The sequence below is a fragment of the Hippopotamus amphibius genome, chromosome 14, assembly GCF_030028045.1.
Source record: "Hippopotamus amphibius kiboko isolate mHipAmp2 chromosome 14, mHipAmp2.hap2, whole genome shotgun sequence".
NCBI classification, from domain to species: domain Eukaryota; kingdom Metazoa; phylum Chordata; class Mammalia; order Artiodactyla; family Hippopotamidae; genus Hippopotamus; species Hippopotamus amphibius.
The window spans coordinates 62,261,536-62,288,194 of NC_080199.1; the positions used below are offsets into that span (position 1 = coordinate 62,261,536).

The window sequence follows — 26,659 nt, forward strand, 5'->3', positions numbered from 1 at the left end:
ATATTTCTTGAGAATTTTCTCTATCATGATAAAAGATGGTATCTGTATCTCCAGTTATAGAACAGTGTTTTTACATCTTACCAGACATAACATTTTCCAGAGTAGAATCATGATCACTTTTTAAAATGCAACTTTGAAATAAGGAAAAGAAAATGCAGGCAGGAGGAACAGTAGAGTAAGATTTGGTGAGTGGGCTATAGTAGGAATTTTCAAACTTATCCTAAAAAAGAAGAGAGAATCTTCGGAAAGAGTCCATACAAATACCACTGGTCTGCAGCAGATGCTCAACAAAGACCACAGGTTGATGTAATTTCAGTAAAATAGAGATTTTCAAATGGCAGCATGTTGGAATCACCATAGAAACTTTTATTAAAAATCTGAATGCTCAAAGTCTAACCCAGACCTACTAAACTTGTTCCCTAAAGGTGTGTCCTAGGCCTATGAATTTTTAAGTTCTGCAAGGGATTCAGCAGGGTTAATAATCACTTGATTCTTATTAAAAGAATTTGATTCTACTACAGGCACAAACTATATGATGCCAAACAACTGTATTGTGTGTAAAGGTCTTATTTAATATAATTATCTTGTATTATGGGCTATATGTTAGTCTCTGCCAACACCATTCTTTATAAAGAATTTTTCTCCATCCATTCAGTAAGGACAGAACCATAAATGGGAACAGCTGTTTTAGCTATACATTACTAATTCCCATTTACTAACTAGAATTCAGCAGATTCCAGAGTGAGCATAAGATGGGAGGTGTGAGTCCGCTGTTCTTTCACTTGATCTCAGGAGCTCCTCTCATAATGCCTCTTAATACCATGTATGACTCCAGTGTTTAAAGATGCAGTAATGTACAGAAATAAATTTTCTTATTACTCTACTAGTATAGTTATAGTATTGTAAATTTATCTCTATTCTTTATTACTTTACTAGTAATAGTGTATATTCTTTATTACTCTACTAGTATAGTTACAGTATTGTAAATTTATCTGCTGTTACTATGCAGAGTTTTGTACTTATGCACTTGATGGACGACTTAAAAGATTTTTCAAGGTTAATTTTTCATCTGTGTATGACTTTTTTGCCTGGAACCCAAATCCTGAATAGAATGCAACTCTTTGTCATGTACTCCTTTCACTGTGAGCTCTTCCAGGGGAGAGACCATGTCCTCATGCTGCACTAAGAACAGTATATTTAATATACTGCACTAAGCACAGTATATTAAATGGATAAAAGAAATCTTTTTATATCCAAAGATAAATGACCCACAACCCTTTACCCAAAGCCCTTGCAGCCAGATGAAAAGGAATTCAGAATTTTTCAGATGTTAGAAAAATAATCTGTATGTACTATATGTAGGTGTGGCAGGCTGTTTAAAACTCTATATAAGGGGTTGCACATAAGGAATTCTGGACCAGTACTCCTTGTTGATGATAATAACTAACCATTTACTGAGCACCTACTCTGTGTCAGGCACAGAGCTAGTGATCTATATAACTCACGTAACACTGAGGACAATCCAGTAAGGTAGATATCCCCTTGACTTAGTGTGTTTCTAACAACTCACACTTTAAATTTCACACTGTTCAGCTCACTTAACAATGTTATTTCACTCTAATAGGTGAAGAAATCATTCCATTAAACCATTTCGTTTAAAAATATACGTATGATTAAAATGAATGCCCAAACTTCTAACAACAGTTCTAAAACTAATTGAAAGTAGGTAATTAATAATTGATTTTTGAATGATGAGTAAATAGGATCCACAGAGGTGTCATTAAAAGTAAGTTTCTAAGATACTTTGAGGTGGCAAAAAAGTAGCAAAATTTGTTTAGACTCTAGGGGAAGAAACAAATAGGAGGGCATCACATCTTACCTATCTGGTTTAAGTGTGAGTTTTGATTTCATTTTATGTCCTGTTTCCCATTAGACGAGGCATTTTCCAAAGGTGACGGTTATGCCTTCCTCCCGAACCACAATGTTGGTGATGAAAGTAGGCTGGAGTAAGCAAGAAAGTTAACTGTTTCAAACCGTAACTCAGCGGTTCTCAACTTTTAATTGCCTGCAAATCAGAGGAGATGCTCATGAGAAGTACAGGTTCCTGAGTCTGCCACCTCCTTTGGAGAGGCTGATTCAGGGAATTTCCATGGGAGCCAGGAGTCTGCCTTTTTAACAAGCATCCAGTAATTCTGATGCAATTGGTTTGTGGACCACACTTGGACAAACCCTGACATGACCACAGTATTGGAAGCTAAAATAACCACACCTGTGTTCCACAACCATAGGATAAAGAGTCCTCTGACTTTCAATGATCAAAGAGTCTCAGGAATTTGGCTCAGTGACCATAAGTTGATCTTCCCTTCAAGGTATACAGAGAAAATCCTGTAAATGACCAGATCCTGGGGAGCAATTTACAGACATGAAAGTTTTTTGAGAAAGTTTACTTAAATATTACATATATGAAAAGTTTTTTGAGAAATGACCTGTCAGCCAGCCTTGGGAGGCTAGGTGAAGTCTACACCATTGCATATGGATGGAATTTTTTTCTGATTTCAAAAGACTTGTAGTAAAGAATATTCTCTTGGTAAAACCAGCCTTAGCTAAGCAATCAAGTTTAGTTTAAAAATCACATGTTTTTCCTCCTGACAAGACTTAGTCTGTTCCTAGAGTGAAACAGAAAAAGTGGCTCCTGGACTAACAACATAATAGTATGAAAAATACTTAGTGTTAATGGAAGGAAAAGTAAACTCTGTGTGAAGAATTTCTATTTTGAGTTCTTCATTTTTTGTTTCAGATTTATGCATGTATTAAGTACAATTTTACTTAGAGTTCTGTTTATAATATAAATGAAATATAATCTTAGGTTCTTAACTTCTGCTACTTGCCTTAGACATGAGCATAAAGCCATGATTATACTCTTTTCCCCTCATGTTGTATTCTGAAGATCTTGAAAGGAACAAAACTTTGTTTACCCCCCAGGAACAAAACCTTATTTACCCCTAAATCCCTTTCCTGATAGTCTCCACTCTGTAAAATACATGCCTCCCCTACCCTGTTCCTTAGCATCCAGCGCCTTCCTTCATAGCCCAACACAGCACCTGGGTCCTTAGATGTTTCCTTGTTACCGTTTTCCTCCCCCACTGACCATAAGCTTCAGGAATATAATCTTTGTTATGAAATTCTTCATATTGGAGGAGAGCAAGCAGGTTGGGTGGGGAGGGCTAAATTCTCATCACTTAATTTCTTTGTCTGTTTTCTCACTAGAGAAGGAAAATCTGTCTGCTTTACCTTTAGGATAAAAGTGAGATAATGGGTAACAAGTGCTTAAAATAAATTATAAAAACGCTTTGTGGTATAATTTTGAAAACCAAGGCTTGCTTGACCTGAAGATGGGGGATTTCGTTATAGTATCATAACTTTTTTAAGAAATTAACTTTATCAGGCATCCTAGTTTTTCATGCATAGGTGGAATAATGTTTCTTTGTACTTTTACTAGAAATGTAAGTATTTAAACGTTATTAATGGAAGGATTAATTTTTAGGAAATTGTAGGGTGAAGCCACAGTTTCATTTAGCCCTAATCATTATGAAAATGCCTGAGGGCAAGTTCACAGATAATTGTCACTTTCTCTGTGTAAATGTACCTAGTTAACTATATTGGTCTCTTATTAAGATTTTGATAAATACTGTAGTTTTTATAATTTGTATATAATACTTAATATGTAGAATTTCTATTTTGGTTTTGTATTTTCTGTTTAAGGTTAATAGTTTTAAGAGATATAGCCTTACTTGTTGCAAAGTAAATAAGTTGGTTCTGCAGGGAAATTTTAATCATATTATATTTATAACTCATGCCACTTGGTTTAGAAATGAGCATCATGTCACTAACTTGGTATTCTTTTCCCCTCAAGGTAAATGGTGATGGTCAGGGAAAGGACATCATTCTGTTTAAATCAAAATTCCTTTCATGTACCTTCTAGGGAAAAAAAAAATCCATATATATATATTTCATATATATATATATATGAAAGCCCTTAAAGACTTATGCTTGTGTTATGAGTTTGAACTTTTTTCATAGCAAGAACACTTCCATGAAATGTATTTGCCATGATTAGTGTGCAGAAAATGCTAGAAGACAGATTTGATTATTGTGAATGGTTATTACACTAAATCCATTAGTTCAGAAACTTCTTTCTTAATTGATTTTGTCCTCTAATCGAAACAGTCATTTAAAAAGTGACTTGTTGGTAGAAATTCAATAAAGTTACACCCAGTTCTGGTTACAGCTTTGAGGTCACCTGAGTGTGGGCACTGCCATTGTAATGATCTCTGCACATAGATCATGTGAGGCTGGGATGGTAGTGACACTGTCTGTAGTTAGTTCGTACCTAGCTCCCATAGTCTATGCTGGACAGTATTTATTTTCATACTTTTTTCCGTAATTAGTGAGGTTGTCAAGGATTGCTGCTACATTTTATGAAGCATATTTCAATAAATACATTTATTATTTTTGGAAAAATGTATTTCTGAAACTAACAAATCATTGATTTTTACTGAGTTACATGCCATGTATCTTTCAGAGGATCATAAAACAGGAGTTGGAGCAGTCATCTGGGCAGAAGGAAAATCTGTAAGTATGAAAATAATTCTTTATAAACATTTAACCTTAATTTTGTTTAAACGTATTTCGATCTTAAGTGTATGACATTTTGTGGACCCATGGGCATTAATATTTCTTGTTGGTGTATTTATTAAGTTCTATAAATATTAACACATTCTCTCAGCAGTGTTCTAGATAGATTCATTCATTTAGCAGACATTTATTAAACCCCCTTCCACAGGGTGGGCTCTGTGCCACAGTGAACAATGGGAAGTTAAAGACCACATATTCCACCCTTCATGGCCTTATATAGTGTAGTGATGGAGACAGAGGTGAAAAAGAGACTGGTATATAACTAAAATTATAACATGATACTGTGAGCGCATAGGGGAGGCACCTTTACTCTGCTTGGAGAAATGAGTAAAATACTCTTGGAGGAGGTCAGGTGCTATTTCTCTTGAATAATGAGTAGGAGTTCATCAGACAGAGCAAGTTAGTGGGACTAGGAGGGTAACATGCAGAGGCAGGGGGTGAGAATGTGTGGAAATGCAGGTGATCTGGCACGTTGGAGTCCAGAGTCCTATGTCTAGTAGAGGAGCAAAAAATTGGGCTGCACCATGAAAAACTTTATATACCACGTAGAGAGTTGAGACTTTATCCTTTAGACAGTGGGATACCCTAGCACAGCGTTAGCCAACAGAAACAAAAGGCAAGCCACATACGTGATTTAAAAATTTTTAGGAGTCCATTAAAAAAATAAAAAGAAATAGGTGAATTAATTTTAAGAATATATTTTACTTGGGAATTGCCTAGCGGTCCTGTGGTTAAGACTCCACGCTTCCACTGAAGGGGGCGTGGGTTCAATTCCTGGTCGGGAAACTAAGATCCCACGTGCCGAGTGGCACAGCCAAAAAAAAAAAAAAAAAAAAAAGAATATATTTTACTTAATCCTCTGTCCAAAAATATGATCATTTCAACATGTAATATTTTTAATAAAATATTTTGCATTTGGGGGGAGTATTGCATGTTCACAGTCCTGTGTGTATTTTATATTTACAGCACCTCTCAATTTGCACTGACCACATGTGACTAGCGGCTATTGTATTAGTGCAATCCAAGAATAGTTTAAGTGGGAAAATGATTTGATCAGATTTGCATTTAAAAAATGAAGTGGGGCTGGACAGGAAATAGGGAGATTAATAAATAGAGATGATGAGGACTTGGAATTAGGGGAATGGGTTGGGAGGACATGGAACCAAGAGATACTTAGTAACTATGAGGCTGATGAGGAGGGGAGCCTAAGTGTCCTTCAACAGACTTTACAGAAAGTAATGTGACTGTCTGGCTGGATGTGTCATGAGGCCTTCAGGTTCAACCTCGCCAGTACATTCAGTATCTCCCATTAACCTATTCCTTCACGGGTCACCATCCCATTCCCCATTATTCCACTCATACAGTCAATCTCCAAATGCTGTGAATTCTACCTTCAGCTATCTCTTGACTGTATTTATTTCTTCCCAAACTGTTAGCACCTATTAGAATAGGTTCTTGTGCCAGAAACTCCCATGGCATTCTGTACAACTCAGTGGTGACACTTAGCACAGTTAAATTTACGTGTTCGGTTTCTTATCGTCTCCAGATTAGAAGGTTCGTGAAGGCTGAGATTCTCTGTCTCATTTGCCACTGTATTCCCAACACTTAGCACAAGGCCTGGCCTATGGTTAGAACTCTCCCTTGGTTTTATGTAATTGTCCTGCAGCCTTTTGGCTTAACATCTGATTCTCAACTGCTTTGTGGAGAATTTAGGTTTCCAGTTACATTATCTAGAGTGTAGGCAGCATGGTAAAGTGGAAAGACATGGGTTTGGAGTCAAGCAACCCGGGCTTGAATTCTGGCTATGTTGCTTACCAGCTGTGTGACCTTGGATGAGTTATTTAATCTCTCTTGGCCTCAGTTTCCTTATCTGTAAAATGGGAATAGTAACAGTACTACTGCCTAGGCTGTTGTGAGGATTAATTTAAAAAATAAATGAAATAACATATAAAACTCAGCATGTTGTTTAATCTTTACTGAATACTCAAGGATAATTTATTATTAATGAGATTTTATTTGTAAACTTTTCTTGGCTCATCATAACAATGGTTTTTATCAAGCTGCTATAGTAATGAGTTTGTCGATACTATCACATGAGTAATTACAATATATTGAAATTTAGTGAGGATTATAGCATATTCCAAACTACTATTAACAGTTCTGATTTATTACATATTTAACTCTTATAGTTGATAAAGCGTTCATATTACTACCTAATATGTCACTGACCAGGAGAAATAAGAAAGCCACTTATGTAGGAAGTTCTATAATGTATATGTATACACAGTAGAGGCTCAATAAACATGAAGTTAAAGGAAAGTTCATTATTTTCCAGCTGTATTTTATAGCACATTTTAATTGTTCAAAATATTTTTAGAATTTCTGGCTTGCTAACCAGTAGCACAGCACAGAGCATATAATAAATTAACAATAATTTATTGAGTACCTGCTGTAGATGGAACACTGTAATAGGTGTACTTTAAGGGGTAGAAAGGAGGTATAAAACATGGTTTCTATTCTCTAGAATCTTATAACTTATTGAGGGAGAGGTGTCTGAATCAAGCAAAACACTGTGAATTAAACAAGCTAGTATTTAATTAACCGCCAAAGCGAAGGACTGCCTTGAGATTATATACTAGAGATGAAATTTAGCTTTGACAAGAACCACTCTGCCGAAGGAAAAATCTAATATTATATTTTTTTGATATACAGCTCAGTTTATCATGGAAAAGTGAATTCGTTATACAAAGTATGATACTAGGCTTTAAAGATACCTTTTCAGAATGTTGAAAACAGCTTTGTTGGTTTGCTCACTTTTCATAGAGAAGTTGTGATGGAACAGGCGCAATGTACTTCATAGGATGCGGTTATAATGCTTTTCCTGTTGGATCCGAGTATGCTGACTTCCCGCACATGGATGACAAACAGAAAGACAGAGAAATAAGGAAATTCAGATACATTGTACACGCGGAGCAGAATGCCTTGACATTTAGGTATGAAATTTGTTTGTACATATTTTCTAGAAAATGTAGCAAGGGTTAGTTGAAATTAGTTTTCTTTTAGCTGTAATTTATTGCCTTTTTTAAAATTCCAAGAAATATTCTTTTTGGAAGTATAACTTTGGTTGTACTTGGTCTTTGCTACCTGACCTGAGGCCATTGCCAGGGATCCTCCAGGCCTTCAAATTTACTGAGCAAGTCTTCATTTCCTTTCTTCCTTCTCTCTCCAGTATAAAACTGCTTGAAGTTTGTAGGGTCTTGCATATTTCTGCATTATAAGATCACCTTTGTTTTCTAAATGTAGAGTACATATATTTATACTTATGAATATATAGATTTTATTATGAACCAAATTGCTTTAATATAGTTTTTGTTAGAGATTATAACTGGCATTACCTCTTTCTAATGTTAATTTAGATTGTTTCCACAAACACTTCTCAGCATTTACCGTTAAGTGGGTGATCTTAGGGCATTCAAATCTGTGTAAGTCATGGTTTCTGTCCTTGAGGAGTTTATAATGCAGTATGGGATCTAAGACTGTATTCAACCTAACATGGTCAGTGTGTGGAAAAGGCCAACACGAAGTGGATGAAAATTCAGGGGCTGCTATGGATGGAGGGGAGGTGTGAGCTTTGTGGAGAAACTGGCATTTGAGCTGTGCTTTAAAGGTTTGGTAGGATGGTGGCAATTGGAGATACTTACCTGAAGGGAAACCATTCTTGCTTCAGACATAGCAGTGGGCTAGAAGTAGGAAAATGCTTTGGTGTTTAGGAATGTAGATGTTCCAGTTAGGCTGGACCATGGGGCACGTGGGATAGGTTGGGACTGACAAGGGAGGACTTAGAGTTTAGACTTCATTTGGTAGGTGGTGGAGAAATGGAATGGCATTGACAGAGCCACACTAATGACTACTTAGGTTGCAGATACATTGTTTGAACAGACTACATGCATACAATTCTGCTGCCCTAGTACAGGGGAACAGAATGAGAGTCTGAACTAAGAACATGGATGCGGAAAGCTGGTGCTGGAGAATATAAGACTGAGAGCAATGTAAACCACAGAACCCAGAAGTACAACTCCTGTATCCTCAGATGAAGCATTCCTTAGTCCTAAACTGTCCCTGGCATGCAAAATTTCACCAGACTCCTCTGGTGTTTTTCCCTTGTGCTCTCCATTACAGATTTACTTGCTTTGTTTTGTCAAGTCCAAATGTTTGTTAAATAAAATTATCCTGTGTTAGGGAAGCGGGTAAGGGAACTATAACTCAAAGTAGAACTTTAGTATTAATTTATCAATTTAGTAAGCATGTATTAAATATCTGTTAGGTACCAGAGAAGAGGCAGACCTTTTGGCTAGCATGATGACTGCGCGTCTAATCACACACGGTACAGTCTTAGGGAGGCTGTTAGTTCTGGCCCCAAATTCTTGATCATTATTGTGTATAATGTTGTAAATCTGTTTCTAAAGCAGGTCAATTTTAATGTTTAAAGATTTTTCTAAAATATAACTTACCCTTTTAGAAACTACCTTCTTAATATTTTATATGTTTTTTTGTAGGTGTCAAGAAATAAAACCAGAAGAAAGAAGTATGATTTTTGTGACCAAGTGCCCATGTGATGAATGTGTACCTTTAATTAAAGGTGCAGGAATAAAACAAATCTATGCAGGGGATGTAGATGTTGGAAAGAAGAAGGCAGATATCTCTTACATGAGATTTGGGGAACTTGAAGGTGTTAACAAGTTTACAGTAAGTAGATATACCATTTTTCAATGTACAGAAAGTATATGTATGTATGTTGTTAGGTACTCTGTTGCATATTATAAATTAGTGATTCTTACTCTTTTAAAGCGTTTCAACAAAATTATCACTGAGTTTAGTTTTATGTGCAAGCACTTGCCTAATTACAAATGTTCAGTTTAGGATTTGCCTTCGGAATATATATCTCTAGAGAGTTGTCCATTGACCTTACAGATCTTGAATTAGTTGGTCCTTTGGTGCCATCTGGTGGCTAACAAAAGAAAATCCCTGACCCACTTCTTCCCTCACCCCTCTTTCTGGATGGAAATGGTAGATAGAGGGGGAAGTAGTTTAAGATTACCCAAAAGAAGGGGACACACAAACACACACACACACGCACACACACACACGCGCGCACACACACACACATGCATTTATCATGAGAAAAATCAGAGAAAAACTAGAAGAATTTAATATTTGATATTTCCAAAAAAGTGCTGAGGAGGTGTGTGGAAAACTCAGAACTACCTTTTTTACTACTTTGGTTTTATGCTTTTTTACTACTTCAGTTTCTAAAAAAACTTTTGCTTTTTAGAAGTAGTCTCAAGCATACAGAAGAGTTACAAAAATACTACAAAGAATTTTTTTTTTCAGAAACATCTGAGAGTTAAGTTGTTGCCATGATGCCCTATCACTCTCAGATGCTTTCATGTCTATTTCCTCAAACAGTATATTATCCTACCTAACCACAGTACAACCACAAAACTCAGGAAATTATCACTGCTATGTTGCTTCCATTTAATCCACAGAGTCAGATCAGGTTTTACCAGTTGTCCCAATAGAGTTCTATGTAGCAAAAGGATCCTGTCCATAATCACATGTTGCTTTTTAATGATAATTCTGGCATTTAATGTAACATTTATATACTATAGTTTGCAGTGGCACAAAAGGCATATAATAGAACTGCTTATAAATTTCAACTTTACCTTCCTGTTTGAGTCCAGTGTGCCTGGAACATATAAGGCACCTAAAAAATACTTACTAAAACCATATATATATTTAAACATTTAAAAATATAACAACATACTATCTAGTTTCCTAGTTTCTGTGTGTGTATGAAGGATCATAAATTTTTATCCTTTTTATTTTTGTCATATATTTTTGTTTTTTATTTCCAGTTGTCTTATTTAAAAGACATGATTTTTAAAAGAACAAGGGGGCACTGAAAGAAGGGAGAGATGGGACAGGTGCCTCTTTTGTAAAACGAAACAAAAGCTTGTCTCGAACTAGTCAAAAGGGAAATCGCCAGTTCTGTATTTTTGTTTTCTATTTCTTCATTCCTCCTGAAGAGTGGGAAGAAATAGGTTTTTCTTCCCTGACAACCCCACCCCCACCCCCACCTTCATCTTGTGGCATGCAGGATCCTAGTTCCTTTGGAAGCACAGAGTCTTAACTACTGCACCACCAGGGAAGTCCCAGAAATAGGTTATTCTAATTCTCTTCATAAAGTGTAAGTGACCTGGCTCTTCAGGACTGTGACTGCTGGGTTAAGTGAATTATGAAATATCTTGCTTACCAGTGGGTTTCAGTAGCTTTTCCATCTAAGGAGAATGAAGAGAGCAGAAGAATATAAGATAGGGCAAGATAAGCAGGAGGAGACAGGAAGACAAAGGGAGTGAAGGCCCCTCTGGCAGAGATGGGATTCAGAAATACCTGATGGGCCAAGACCCACCCAGGAGCGCCCTCATTCAGGTACACCGAGTTTCTCTCTGTACTCCTTCCAGTGCAGATTAGCTCTCCACCCTCTCATCCTTTCCCTCATCTGGCCTGGCTTGCACTATTATGTAAATAATTTAAAGTACTTGGTTAGCTAAATACCTAGTTTTGTAAATACCAGTAACTAACATGAACTAGTATTCTAAATTTGAATTTTTATAATGATTATATTAATTTCAGACTGTCAAAAGTAGTATAAGTATCAATAAATTTGATTTTTTTTAACATTAAACCAATTGAAATTAATTTTGTTTGAAAACTTTTTTGCTTTTCTCTTTGAGGTGTTACCATATGCTTTGAGATAAGAGGTTCTGTTCTATGCGGTTGTTGCAAACTGGGCTAGGGCTGGGCAACAGTATTTCCAAGAATATATTTCGCCTGTGTAAACCCATGTCCATTTACTGAGAAACTATTTTTTCCTGTTTACTACATGTAGATTTTTCTTTATTAGGTTATATTCCTTTTTTTTAAGCTCTTTATTGGAATATAATTGCTTTACACTGTTGTGCCAGTTTTTGCTATACAACAAAGTGAATCAGCTGTATCCATACATATATCCCCATATCCCCTCCCTCCTGTGACTCCCTCCCACCCTCCCTATCCCAGCCCTCTAAGTCATCACCCATCATCGAGTTGATCTCCCTGTGTTATGCAGCAGCTTCCACTAGCTATCTCTTTTACGTTTGGTAGTGTATATATGTCAATGCTACTCTCTCACTTCATCCCAGCTTCCCCTTCGCAACCCCCCCCTTCTTTCGGAAATAGAAAAAAGAACAGATATATAGAGGAAAGTAAAAATGAACAGATATTATCCCACAGCTCATAGATTCCACTGTTAACATGTTGCTGTATTTTCTGTCATTGAAAATTCTTCAGAAATAATTTTTAATGATTACACAGTATTGCAACCTGTAGACATAACTTAACCATTCCCCTCTCGTTGGACACCTAGCTTCCTTCTAAGTTTTCACAGTTAGACGTAATCTTTTATGATTATCCTGAAATGTAAATTCAAGGTTATTAGTTTTTACTTTGCCCAAATTAATAGATTTTAGTGGTTTGACATGTTTTGAACATGCCTTTTTTTTTTTTTTTTAATTTCACATATATCTTCCCGTTGCTTCTAAGTCCTCATTTTTCATGGTGCTAACCTTAACCATCCCATTTCTGTAGGTGACCAACCAGTTCTAGATGCCTTCCCTTTCCAAGGACTTTTTATACATGGTAAAATGTTTGTCTTATATCTCATTCTCCCTCAAGGCTCATGATATTAATTAGTTCATTTGATGAACTAATTAATGCTTCTGGAAGAGGCTCCCAGGAACTATACACTTAATTGTGTCCTTCTGGAGAGAGTGCCCTAGTGGGGCTTTTTTGGTTAAGTCACTAGTGATTCTGATGATGGGGATTTCTAGGCAAATAAGAAAGGAAGGGTGTGCTTTGAGATATTGATTACACTCAGTTTTTCTTACCTGCGGCTCCAGTCTATGCTGTAATATCTGAGAATCTTCAGGCTTCCCTGTTTCTTTCTGAATGATTGAGATGGAAAACTGTAATCAGAGGAGATGTGATGTGGTATGATACAATACAATAAATGGTAATCTATGGTAGAAATAATAGTATATACTATATAATGATATTAAAAGGCAAGATAATCTTTGTCATATTTTCATTCTTTCTATCTAGGCCTTCTCTAGCTATTATAAGATTCTGTAGGACCTGGAGCTAGAATATGAAGTGGTGGAAATTCTGTACCATTGGGCATGAGCAGACCTAGGTTCTAGTGCTGTTGCTGTCTTTAGTCAGTATGTAACCTTGGGCAAGTCACTACACTTCTGTGGTCTTCTACTTCCTCACCTGAAAAACAAAGGTAAAGGAGGATTTTTACACTTCCTTCCTTCTCTAAGAATATTGATTCTCATTACAGAAGTCGTATCATTCAGGGTCTTTCAGGGTCGTTTATTAGGGCTTGGTTGGTATGACACTAACCCTTTTTTCTTACATTGTTTTAAGCTCTTTTGATATTTGAAAACACAGTGCTGAAATGCTATTTATTAAATCCTTCTTAAACATATAAATAAAATGTTTGTGTCCTTTTACAGTGGCAACTGAATCCATCAAGAACTTGTGTTCTTGAGCAAAATGAGCTTGAAAGCAGAGAGAGTAAGTATTTACAAGTCCTTTGTTGAGGTTGACTTTGTTGCTAAGGAGAAAAAAAACACAATGAATTCTAATGATCCGGTGTTGAAAATTGCTGCGGAGCATATTCTTTTCACAGGTTAGATTTCTGCCATTCCGTTTGTTCACAAACATTTGTGTATCTGCTACGTGCTAGGTGTCATGGAAAGTGCTGATTAATGACTAGTCCTGTGGACTCTGCAGTTTAATACAAATAATCATGTACAAATTGAATTTATAAATTAAATTTATATGAGACAGTAGACAGCCTCTATACCAAAACAAAAGCCTCTTGGGCAGTTAGGAAGGAAAAATACATATAATTAATACAGATGGATCTAGGGCCAAATTATGAGGATATGCACATTCTTATTAGAGTAAAGCCACATTAGCTCAGATTAGTCAGAGAGCGGAAATATTCTTGTTATTTGAATAATCTAATTAGAGTCATCACAGTTACCATAAGTGAGTTAGTAGTCTTCAGAGCTTTATTGTTTGCATATTAACACAGATATCTTTAATGTAATATAATCTTTGGGAGCTCTTGCAACTCCTCAGGCACATAATTTTGAACATTAGTTATTGCTGTACAATATTATTTTGAAATATTAGCTATGTTATCCTTCTGTTTGGATTCAAGGTAAGTGGAAGTTTAGTATAAGTAAAATTTTCTTTATAATAATGATTTGACTACTCTGAAAAATCGGGAAATATAAAAGTCTTTATGGAAATACTTCCTATGTGAATATCTTGATTTTCTGTGTTCTGAGTTAGCTTTATTTTATTCAATTAATAAATTTTTTATTTTTAATCTAGAAAAAAAGTACAGAGCCACCCCATCTTTCTTTTTTCAGATTTATCAGGAAAAAAAATGTTTAAAAAAAAGGAAAGGAAAAAATATGGATCTGATTAAAGAATGTGTATTCAGTAACAGTGTTTGAGGGGATAAGTTAATAATTCCCTGCTGTTAGGGAAAGGACACCAAAAGCACTAACCATAAAAAAATTAATTAATTTATCTATGTTAAAATTAAGAACATCTGTTTGTCAAAAGATACCATTAAAGAGTACAAAGGCAAGCCATGGAAGAGGAGATATTTGCCACGTATAATCAAGATGGGTCTTGTAGCCAGGATTTATCATCCCTAGATCACTAAGGAAGGAGAGGACATGCTGTGGGTGGAAGTCCTGAGATGGGAAGGAGGGATTGAGATGGGGATGGGATGAGAGAAATGCTTTTGCTTTGTTGGCAGTGCTTTATTTCTTGACCTGGGTGATGGTGAAATGTGTGTTTGCTTTATGACTGTTCATCAAACTGCAGATTTATGTTTTATATTTATTTTTTAACAAGTGTTTTATATTAATAAGTAATATCCCTACCTTTTTTTCAATTCTATAAGAGCTTTATTGAGGTATAATTCATATATCATAAATTTGCTCTCTTAAAGTATAGAATTGTGTGGGGTTTTGTAGATTCACAGAGTTGTGCATCCATCACCACAGCCTAATTTCAGAACATTTCCATCATCTCAAAAAGAATCCTCTTCTTTTTTTTTTTAACAAATGAAGCAGTTTTTTTAATAAACCAAAATTGGAAATGTCTCAGATATCTAGAATGGATAAATAAACTGTGGTATATCCATACAATGGAATGCAGATCAGCAATAAAAGAATATACACTACAACATGGATGAATCTTCAAATAAGTATGCTGGATGAAAAGACCCTGAGTAAAACATATGTGTATATACTGCATGGTTCCATTTATACAATTTTATAAAGAAAAGCAAACTCATTTACAGTGGCAAAACATTGATCACTGGTTATCTGTGGATGGGGGTATCTTGGGGAGAACCAGTAAGAAGGACATAAAGAAGCTTCTCAGGGTGATAGGTATGTCATTTTTTTTTTTTCCAAAAAGAATCCTCTTACCCATTTGTAGTCACCCCTATTTCCCCTACCTCCAGCCCCAAGCTACCACCATGTACTTTGGTTTTTTGGATTCGTATATTCTGGCCATTTCAAATAAATGGAGTCATACAGACTTGATTCCTTTCCAATTTTGGATTCAGCTGTGAAACAGCACAGGAATCAAACAGATGAAAATTAAAATACCAGCTTTATTGCTAGACTGGGGCTTGACCTTTGGCCAAGTTAGGCTTTACAGTATTTGTCCTTCCTTACCTCTCCTACCTACCCACCCCTACTCCCAACTAAGTCTAGACCTTGAAAAGAATACGTAAGGGGACAAAATACACAACAACCAATTCCATGTGAATTAAAGACTTAGGTGGAAAAGGTAAAATTTTTGGCATTTTTAATAGTAAGACAGTTTTTCTTAGAGCAGTTTTCAGTTTACAGAAAAATTGAGGGGAAGGTACAGAGAGGTCTCATAAACCCCCTGCCCCCACCCATGCAGAGCCTCCCCCCATTATCAGCATTCCTCACGAGAGTGCTACATCTGTTGTAATTAATGAACCTGCATTCACACATCATGGTCACCCAGAGTTCACAGTTTACCTTATGGTTTGCACTGTTACTGTAGCTTTATGGTAAGTCTTGAAAGTTGAGCAGTGTCAGTTCTTCAAGTTTGTTCTTCTCCTTCAATATTGTACTGGCGATTCTGGGTCTTTGCTTCTCCATATAAACTTTAGAATCAGTCTGTCAATATCTATAAAAATCTTGCTGGGATTTTGATCGGGATTGCATTGAATCGATGGATTCAATGTTGGGAAAACTGATGTCTTGACATTATTGAGACTTCCTAGCCACAGACATAGAATATCTCTCCATTTATTTCTTCTTTGATTTTGTTCATCAGAGTTTTGGAGTTTTCCTTTTATAGATCTTGAACATATTTTGTTAGATTTCTATCGAAGTATTTCATCTTTGGATTCTAATGTAAAATGGTATTATGTTTTTAGTTTCAAATTCCACTGGGTCACAGCTGGTAAATAGGAAAGAGATTGACTTTGCAAATTACCCTTGAATCCTACAGCCTTGATACAGTCACTTATTAGCTCTAGGAGGTTTTTTTTTTGGTTGATTCTTTTTGCTTTTCTACATAGACAATTATGTCATCTGAGAATAAAAACAGTTTTATTTCTTCCTTCTAAACCTGTATACCTTTTATTTCATTTTCTCTTATTACATTAGCTAGAACTAGCAGTGTGATGTTGAGAAGGAGTGATAAGAGGACATCCTTATACCTGATCTTAGTGGAAAAGCTTTGAATGCCTCACTATTAATCATGATGTTAATTGTAGGGTTTTTGTAGATAGTCTTTATCAAGCTGAGGAAGATGCCCTTTACTCCTAGTTGTTTGAGAGTTTTTATCATGCGTGGATGTTGGATTTTGTCAAATGCTTTTTCAGCATCTACTGATACTATCATGTGGTTTTTCTTTTTTAGTCTGTTGGTGTAATAGATTACATTGATTTTTTTAATGCTGCATAGCTGGGATAAATCCGACTTGGTCATGTTGTATAATTCCTTTTATACATTGTTGGATTCAATTTGCTAATATTTTTTGAGGATTTTTGCACCTATGATCATGAGAAATATTGGTCTGTAGTTTTCTTGTAATGTCTGTCTGGTTTTGGTATTAGGGTAATGCTGGCCTCACAGAACAAGTTAGGAAGTATTCCCTCTACTTCTATCTTCTGAAAGAGATTGTGAAGAAATGATATAATTTCTTCCTTAAATGTTTCATAGAATTTATCAGTTAACCCACCTGGGCCTAGTGTTTTATTAATCATTGATTCAATTTCTTTCGTAGATGTAGACCTATTCTGATTGTCTCTTGTGTGAGTTTTAGCAAATTGTGTCTTTCAAGGCATTGGTTCATTTCATCTAGGTTATCAAATTTTTAGGGATAGAATTGTTCACAGTATTATTTTATTATCCTTTTTAATGTCCATGGAATCTGTATTGATATCCCCTTTTTCATTTCTGATATTAATAATTTGTGTCCTCTCTTTTTTTAATTAGGCTGGTTAGTGGCTTATTAATTTTATTGATCTTTACAAAGAAGTAGCTTTTGGTTTCATTGACTTTATTGATTTTCTGTTTTCAATTTCATTGATTTCTGTTCTAATTCTTATCATTTCTTTTATTCTCCTTACCTTGAATTTGTTCTTTTTCTAGTTTCTTAGGGTTGAAACTTAGATTGCTGATTTTAGATCTTTCTTTTCTCATATATGCATTCAATGCTGTAAATTTCTCTCTAGCGTTTCTTTTGCTGCATGTTACAAATTTTGACAAGTTTTTTTTCATATTCATTTAGTTCAAAATATTTTAAAATTTATCTTGAGATTTCTTTTTTGACTTGTATTATTTAGCAGTGTGTTATTTAACCTCCATATGTTTCGCAATTTTCCAGTTATCTCTCTGTTATTGATTTCTAGTTTAATTCTTTCTGGTCTGAGAGCAGACACTGTATGATTTCTATTCTTTTAAATTTACTAAGGTGTGTTTTATGGCCCAGAATTGTGGTCTGTCTTGCTGAACATTCCGTGTGAGGTTAAGAACAATGCGTATTCTGCTGTCGTTGGATGAAGTAGTCTATAAATGTCAATTATATATAGTTGATTGATGGTTGAGTTCAACTGTGCTCCTACTAGTTGAGCCTGTGGATTTTCTGCCTGGGGACCTATCCATTTTTGATAGAATGTTGTTGAAGTCTTTAGCTGTGATAGTAGCTCCATCTGTTTTTCTTTGCAATTCTAGTTTTTTCCTCAGTTTGATGCTGTTGTTATGTTAGGTAGATATGTGTTAAGAATTATTATGTCTTCTTGGAAAATTGATCCTTTTACCTGAAATTAATATAGGTACTCCTGATTTCTTTTGATTAATGTTTACATAGTATATTTTTCTCCTTCCATTTGCTTTTAATCTATGTATGTCTTTATTTTTTTATTTTTTTAAGAACTTTTATTGAGATACAGTTAACAGACAATAAACAGCATATATTTATTTATTTATTTATTTATTTATTTATTATTATTTTTTTTTAACAGCATATATTTAAAGTGTACAATTTGGTATCCCAATCTCCCAATTCATTCCCCCCAACCCTCCCCGCTTTCCCCACTTGGTGTCCATATGCTTGTTCTCTACATCTGAGTCTCTATTTCTGCCTTGCATTTCCTCTTTCGTAGTTGTTAGCATTTGCCTTATGTATTGAGGTGCTCCTATATTGGGTGCATATATATTTATAATTGTTATCTCCTCTTCTTGGATTGATCCCTTGGTATTTATGTAATGTCCTTTCTTATCTCTTATAACATTTCTTATTTTAAAGTCTATTTTATCTGATATGAGTATCAGTACTCCAGCTTTCGTTTGATTTTCATTTGCATGGAATATCTTTTTCCATCCCCTCACTTGCAGTCTGTATGTGTCCCTAGGTCTGAAGTGGGTCTCTTGTAGACAGCACATATATGGGTCTTGTTTTTGTATCCATTCAGCCAGTCTGTGTCTTTTGGTTGGAGCGTTTAGTCCATTTACATTCAAGGTAATTATTGATATGTATGTTCCTATTACCATTTTCTTAATTGTTTTGGTTTTGTTTTTGTAGGTCCTTTTCTTCTCTTATGTTTCCTGCTTAGAGAAGTTCCTTTAGCATTTGTTGTAGGGCTGGTTTGGTGGTGCTGAATTTTCTTAGCTATTGCTTGTCTGTAAAGTTTTTGATTTGTCTGTTGAATCCGAATGAGATCCTTGCTGGGTAGAGTATTCTTGGTTGTAGATTCTTCCCTTTCATCACTTGAAATATATCATGCCACTCCCTTCTGGCTTGCAGAGTTTCTGCTGAGAAATCAGCTGTTAACCTGATGGGAGTTCCCTTGTATGTTATTTGTCGTTTTTCCCTTGTTGCTTTTAATAACTTCTCTCTGTCTTTCATTTTTGTCAGTTTGACTACTATATGTCTTGGCTTGTTTCTCCTTGGGTTTATCCTGCCTGGGACTCTCTGTGCTTCCTGGACTTGGGTCGCTATTTCCTTTCCCACGTTAGGGAATTTTTCAACTAGAATCTCTTCCAGTATTTTCTTGGGTCCTTTCTCTCTTCTCCTTCTGGGACCCCTATAATGTGAATGTTGGTGCGTTTAACATTGTCCCAGAGGTCTCTTAGGCTGTCTTCCGTTCTTTTCATTCTTTTTTCTTTATTCTTTTCCACATCAGTGATTATCACCATTCTGTCTTCCAGGTCACTTATTCGCCCTTCTGCCTCAGTTAATCTGCTATTGGTTCCTTCTCGTGTATTTTTCATTTCAGTTATTGTGTTGCATATCTCTATTTGTTTGCTCTTTACTTCTTCTAAGTCTTTGGTAACCTTTTCAATCTTTGCATCCAGTCTTTTTTCAAAGTCCTGGATCATCTTCACCATGATTATTCTGATTTCTTTTTCTGGAAGGGTGCCTTTCTCCTCTTCATTTAGTTGTTTTTCTGGAGTTTTATCCTGTCCCTTCATCTGCTACAAAGTCCTCTGCTTTTTCATTTTCTCTTTCTGTGGCTGTGGTTTTCAGTTCCACAAGACAAAATACTGCTGATACTGCTTGATACTGCTGTCTGACCTCTTGTGGAGGAAGCTGTCTAGGAGGCTCATGGGTGCTTCCTGATGGGAGGGACTGATGGTGGGTAGGGCTGGGTGGGCAGAGCTCAGTAAGACTTTAATCCGATTTGGTGGGCGGAGCTCAGTAAAACTTTAATCTGCTTGTCTGCTAATGGGTGGGGCTGTGTTCCCACCTTGTTGGTTGTTTGGCCTGAGGCTACTTAGCACTGGAGCTTACAGGCTCTTTGGTGGGGCTAATGGCAGACTCTGGGAGGCCTCACACCAATGAGCACTTCCCAGAACCCCTGCCGCCAGTGCCCCTGTCTCCTGGGTGAGCCACAGCTGCACCCCACCTCTGCAGGCAACCCTCCAACACCAGCAGGTAGGTCTGGTTCAGTCTCCTATGGGGTCACTACTCCTTCCCCCTGGGTCCTGGTGAGCACACTTTTTTGTGTGCCCTCCAAGAGCGGAGTCTTTTTTTCCCTCAGTCCTGCAGAGGTCCTGCAATCAAATCCCACTGGCTTTCAGAGTCTGATTCTCTGAGGTTTCCTCCTCCCGTTGCTGGAATCCCAGGTTGGGAAGCCTGACGTGGGGCTCAGAACCCTGACTTTGGTGGGTGGACTTATGCAGTATAACTGTTCTCCAGTTTGTGAGTCACCCACCCAGCATATATGGGATTTGATTTTAACGCGATTGCGCCCCTCCTACCATCTCATTGTGGCTTCTCCTTTGTCTCTGAATGTGGGGTGTCTTTTTTGGTGAGTTCCAGTGTCTTTCTGTCAATGATTGTTCAGCAGTTAGTTGTAATTTCGGTGCTCTTACAAGAGGGAGTGAGCGCACGTCCTCCTACTCTGCCATCTTGATCCTGTCTCCTAAGTCTTTATATTTAAAGTGGCTTTCTTGTAGACAACATATAGTTGAGGGCCATTTTTTTGATCTGCTCTGTCAATCTGTCTTGTGATTAGTGCATTTTCTATTTGTTGCCCTTGTTCTTTTTTCCTATTTGTATTTTCTACTTTTTTCTACCTTTTATGGTTTTAATTGAACATTTTATATGACTGTTTCCTCTTCTTTCTTAGCATATTGTTTACTTATTTTTAAAATTTTTCTTAGATTTAAAAAAAAGTTTGCATTATACACTTACAGCTAATTCAAGTCAACTTTAAAATAGCACTATCTCACTTCAAGGGTAGTGAGTACCTTATAATAACGAAATAATCCTAATTCCTTTCCCCCATCGCTTGTATCATTGTTTTCATTCATTTCACTTATATCTAGGCATAAGCAAACACATAAACATATACATAAAATATATATACACATAGGCATACATAATCTTACATTGTTGGTATAATTTTGAACAAACTCTTATCTATTAGACTGATTAAGAATAAGACAAATAGAAGTTTTTATTTTACCTTCACTTATTCCTTCTTCAGGATGCTCTTCCTTACTTTATATAGATCCAAGTTTCTGACCTATATAATTTTCTTTAAATAACTTCTTTAGACATTTCTTGCAAAGTGGGTCTATTGGCAATAAATTCCTTCAGTTTTTCTTTGTCTGAGAAAGTCTTTATTTCTCCTTCACTTTTGAAGGAAATTTTGCAGGGTGCATAATTCTAGGTGGTGGGGTTTTTTCTCAACACTTTGTTTCACTCCATTCTCCTCTTGTTTGCGTGGTTTCTGAGACGTCAGATGTAATTCTTATCTTTGTAACCTTTATAAGTAAGGTATTTTTTCCTCCAGCTTCTTTCAGGTTTTTTTCTTCTTCTTTGATTTTCTATAGTTTGAAAATGACATGCCTAGGTATCCGTTTTTTGGACATTTATTCCTACTTGCTGTTCTCTGAGCTTCCTGGATCTGTGGTTCAGTGTCTGACATTAATTTGGGGAAATCCTCAGTCATTATGGTTTCAAATACTTAGTTATGTTCTTTCTCTCTCCCTTCTCCTTCTGGTACCCTTATCATGTGTACACTACACCTTCTGTAGCTGTCCCACAGTCCTCAGATTTGTTCTGTTTTCTTTAGTCTTCGTTTTCCTTGCTTTTCAGTTCTGGAGGATTCTATTGATATATCCTCAAGCTTAGAGATTTTTTCCTCAGCCATGTCCAATCTACCAATAAGCCCATCAAAGGCATTCTTCATTTCTGTTACAGTGCTTTTTACCTCTACCATTTCTCTTTGGTTCTTTCCTAGGACTTGCATCCCTGCTTGTTTGCCCATCTGTTCTTGCATGCTGTCTACTTTAACATATTAATCACGGTTGTTTTAAATTCCCAGTCTGATCATTACGGCATCTGGAATGCCATGTCTGGTTCTGATGCTTGTTCTGTCTCTTCAGATTGTGGTTGTTGTTTTTTTTTTGCCTTCTGGTAGGCTTTGTAATTAGAAGGAACTGCTGTAAATAGGCCTTAGTAGTGTGAGTGAGGTGAGGTGTGGGCAGAGGATGTGTTCTATAGTCCTCTGATCAGGGCTCAGGGTTTTAGTGAGTCTGTGCCTCTGGACTGTGAACTTCACAAGCATTTCTCAGTTTTTCTCTCCCCTCTCAAGTGGGACAAGATGGCTAGAATGGATTGAAGTTGGGTACTTTTCTCCTCCCCAACCAGTTAGGCTCTGATAACACCCCAGCAGAATAGGTTCAGGTTAACCAGTTTTCCCAGAGGATAGGCCTTAGTAAAAAGAACAGAGTGCTGTAGTATATTTCAGAATGGTTCCTTTTCCCCTCCCCCTGCTGGAAGCAAGAGGGGATTTTTCTCCAGTGTTTATGTGAAAACCTGGTCAAGCTCCTGGAGGTAAATCTAGCAATATTGTGTTCCCTCCCCTGCCCGCATGACTGGATCCACACGGAACCTTCAGCAATTGGCCATTTATAGGTCACATTTCCCTACCCCGTCTCTGGACACCTGGGCAGATTCCACTCATGAGTCTCTGCTCCTGTAAGTTGAACTCCCTGTATTTGCTGTCTGTTTCTCCAGTCTTGGGGGCAGGAGTTTGCCGTGTCCTTCCCTTTCTTGTAGATCCAAGAAGAGCTGTTGATTTTCAGTCTGTTCAGCTTTTAACTTGTTGTTAGGACTGTGTGGCAACTTCTAAGCTCCAATATGTGGAACAGAAACCAAAAGTTCAGTGTATTGGATTTTTTTATTTTTTTTATGTTTTAGAAGAAAATATCAGTATTTTCATGATCTGGAGTAGAACGGGCACCTGACACAGGGGACCAGAGGAAACTTTCAGAGGTGATGGATATATTTGTCACCTTGATTGTGGTGGTGGTTTCTCAGATGTATACTTATGTTAAAACCCATTAAATTGCACACTTTAAACACACACAGTTTATGTACCAGGAAAGCCATGAAAATCAAACAATGGGAGGAGGCTGAAGCCAGGCCCTTCTCCCACCTGACCAAGGAGATGAGTCAGTTTTCCCTCCCGTGGGAATGGAGGGGTGTTCCCTCATGCCCTCCCTGCCCCACAGACGGCTCCCTTCTCTCCCTAGAGGATAAGCAGGTACATTTTGTTTCCTCCAGCCTAATAATAATAACTCTCCCCCCCAAAAAAGTGTTATGAATTGTTGGCTATACACTGTCGAATGAACCCAGTTTTTAAAAGGTCAGATATTGCATCACCTGAGTGAGTTATTTATCATCTCTTCTTCAACAGCTGAGAATTATTTTAAGACAAAATCAGTATTCCTTTTTAAGTTAAGCATTATTTTGATCTTACAACCTCTCAGACTTTAACACATAGTCATTTACTTGAAGTGATGTTTTCCTGACATTAAGTTATTCTTGCACGCTAGATGGTGTGTCGGGACCCCTGCCCCAGGATGAACAGCAGCACCAAAACAAGAAGCTGCGTCTTGCAAACCACTAAAAAGTCCTGTCTAACCTGGAGCGAAGGCCTCAAGAATTTTTATTGCACTTATAAAATCCAGCCTTGTTAACTCAGAAAATAAGAATGGATTTTGTGAATAATTGAAAAAAATGTTTTAAAGGAAGCTAATTTATTACTAGCATATGAATGATATTAATGAGAATGTTTTTATTTTAGATTTATTTGTGTGTTTTCCAGAGTATAGTGGTGTGTTCTTTTATTACACTGAGCGAGGTATCAATAATTTAATGAGACCAGTTCACTTGGCCATAGGGATTGACTTCTCCTTGTCTTAGCTTTACATTAGCCAGTTTGAAAGGGGCTGGTTTACTGGAGGTCATATCTCTGCAGAAGATTACATACCTTTTCAGAAACCTTAATTCCTTTGGATTATGAAGGCAGTAATCAGTAAACTACTCCGGAGAAATAAATGGCAGCCTGGCCATTTTGAAGTCAGTGTGTGGCTCACCAAAAGTTCCCATTTATACCCAAAACTTTCTAATAATCAGAATTTACTTAATTAGGATTGAGTCATAAAAATGAAGTTGGTGGACCTGGTCTCCATTACAAAAGTATGTTCCTGTAACAAGGTTATTCATTTTTCTTCAGTCTCGATATGTAGAAATCACGATCGTTTGTTGAGCTAGGGTGTTATATCACTGATTTGGGGGAGCAATAGAAAATACTCTGAGACAGTATTACTATTTGACATCACTGACTCTTGAAACCATGAACAATGAACCTCAAATTTGGTTATGATGTTAACAGAGAAGAAATATTTTAGTCTGGAAAATTGAAACGAGCCATTTTCGAGTTCCATTCATAAACACTGCCCATTATTCCCTCCATATAATTAGCACAGAGTGTCCCATGGCTTTGAACTGAAGGCCTCATAGAAACATTTGCAAATCTTAAGAATACTGAAAATTTTGAAAGTAAACATTATGGTCAGTTCAGTTATTTTCCAAATTGCTCTTCATGAGTCCTCTCATTTCTGTTTGCTGAGAAACTTTCAGGAAATTAGCCCAAAGATGAAGGTACATGTTTTGTACTTTCCTAGAGTTAGAGAGGGAGCTGCATGGCCTGTGGCCAGCAGGCCCGGGGTGTGATGTGCTGAGGAATGACTGCCCTGGTTATGTGCAGGGCATCTGGTTCACCTCTGCTGTTGCCCCCTTTCTTTCCAAGGAATCACATATCCTCACAAAGCCTCCTACCAGTTTCTCAGGATTGTACACGGGACAGTCCACATGCTGACCAATGCCCATGCTTGGAGAGCAGCCTGCTTAGGTCCTCCGGGAGTTTAGTTATCATACCCGGCAGTTGAGAACTGCTATAAACGTTTCACCACAGATGTGGGGCATGGAATAGAGAGGGAGGGGAGGAAAGATGCCTTTAGAGAGAACGAAGGCTAATTTGAAAACCAGTGGTTAAGCTCTTCTTTAACATTGATTGATATTAAAATGTTGAGATTTGCTTCCATTATGCTTAAGTTCATCTTATATGATGTGTTGTTTTCAACAGATAGGTCAACTACATCAACTGTTTTGTAAATCAATCAGCAGGTGTTTTGCCAGCTTTGTGGATTTATGTGTTGGACGTTGTGGGGAATATCAGAAGGAAGAAACATACAAATGAGAAGAGCTATGATTAGGAAATGGAAAACTGGTATTTCTGTAGTGCTATTAAAATGGTCATGGTGATGCCATATTTTCTTCTGTACAGCTGGCCAGATTTCAACATTTATTGAGAATTTACTATGTAGTACCAGAAGAAGAGCTCTTTGAGTGCAGGGGTGTGTGTGTGTGTTTTAAATTGCTAAATCCAGTGCCTACAACAGTGTCTGGCACATAACAGGCATTCAATAAATATTTGTTGATTGACCGAATGACTGCTGGACGCTGGCTAGACCCCGGAGATGGGATGTGTAAGAAATGCCCCGTGACTTCAGGAAGCTCACAGCCTAGCGGAAGATGCAAGCGTGGAATCAAGTAACAGAGTGATTCTCAGAGTGGGGGCCCTGGACCAGCAGCATTCGCCTCACCTGGGGGTTTGTTAGAAGTGCAGGTTCCTAGGCCCACCCAGACCTATTGAATCAGAAACTCTGGGGGTGGGGCCCAGCGTTCCCTCAAGGTGATTCTGACAAACTTCAAGGTTGAGAACCGCCCTGTGGATGTAACTGTAGGAACAGTGGTGGCACAAAAGAGGACAAGCATACACTCTGGTGAGTCGTGGAGAAAGGGTCTTAGAAGTGGAGGTCCTGAAGGGGCTACAGGGTGTTGCCAGGCAAACAGTGGGGGTGAGATGAATTTCTGAGAGAAAGTAAGGGAGATAGATGGTCACACTGGGAAGTAGGAAAGGGAAGTGACTGGGGACTCGCACAAAGATTGCTGAGCCTGTACCAAGAGCTCCCTGGGGTAGCCCCCTGCCTAAAATCTAGTAATTCACAGTCAAGAGGGCTCATCCCTTAGCCTGAGAAATCAAAATTTGCAATTAAAAATACATCGTCCTTAATTTCAAAGATTGGGAGGATAACAGTAAACTCATAATTTGGAAAAAAAAAAAAAAAAGAGCTCTGCGTTTGTTTACTGCCGAGTGACAATAGAATATGCCGACTGGAAGTAGGGTGAGTGAGGGCCTGGCTGGCCCTCCAGCTGTCAGGTAAAGTGCATGCAGGTTTACATGTATTGTTTTGTTGTATCACTGCCAAAGCTGTTTCTTTTATTTGGCTTTTCGATGGGCTTCTCCTCATCAGTTTACTTAAGAGTTTGAAAATATACCTTCTCTCATAAATCTTTCTCATTTTATACATGAACAGTTCAGCTTTAAGATCTGCCACGACAATCTGCTTTTTTT

The 26,659-nt window shown here is 37.1% G+C and overlaps 1 protein-coding gene across 7 annotated transcripts in view; it reads left to right on the plus strand.

The window, feature by feature from the left end:
- The window catches only part of CDADC1 (cytidine and dCMP deaminase domain containing 1), a 44,803-nt gene extending 18,430 nt beyond the window's left edge, over window positions 1-26,373 (plus strand). For 6 of the 7 annotated variants that reach the window (XM_057707524.1, XM_057707526.1, XM_057707529.1 and 3 more), the window contains 5 exons: window positions 4,583-4,632; window positions 7,519-7,688; window positions 9,252-9,441; window positions 13,311-13,371; window positions 23,733-26,373. In XM_057707524.1, coding sequence (XP_057563507.1) covers window positions 4,583-4,632; window positions 7,519-7,688; window positions 9,252-9,441; window positions 13,311-13,371; window positions 23,733-23,806 — 545 coding nt within the window. In that variant the 3' untranslated portion in view covers window positions 23,807-26,373. Of the gene's footprint in view, window positions 1-4,582; window positions 4,633-7,518; window positions 7,689-9,251; window positions 9,442-13,310; window positions 13,372-23,094; window positions 23,170-23,732 lie in introns of all 7 variants that reach the window. The other variant, XM_057707525.1, reaches the window with a different exon arrangement.
- The last annotated feature ends 286 nt before the right edge of the window (window positions 26,374-26,659 follow it).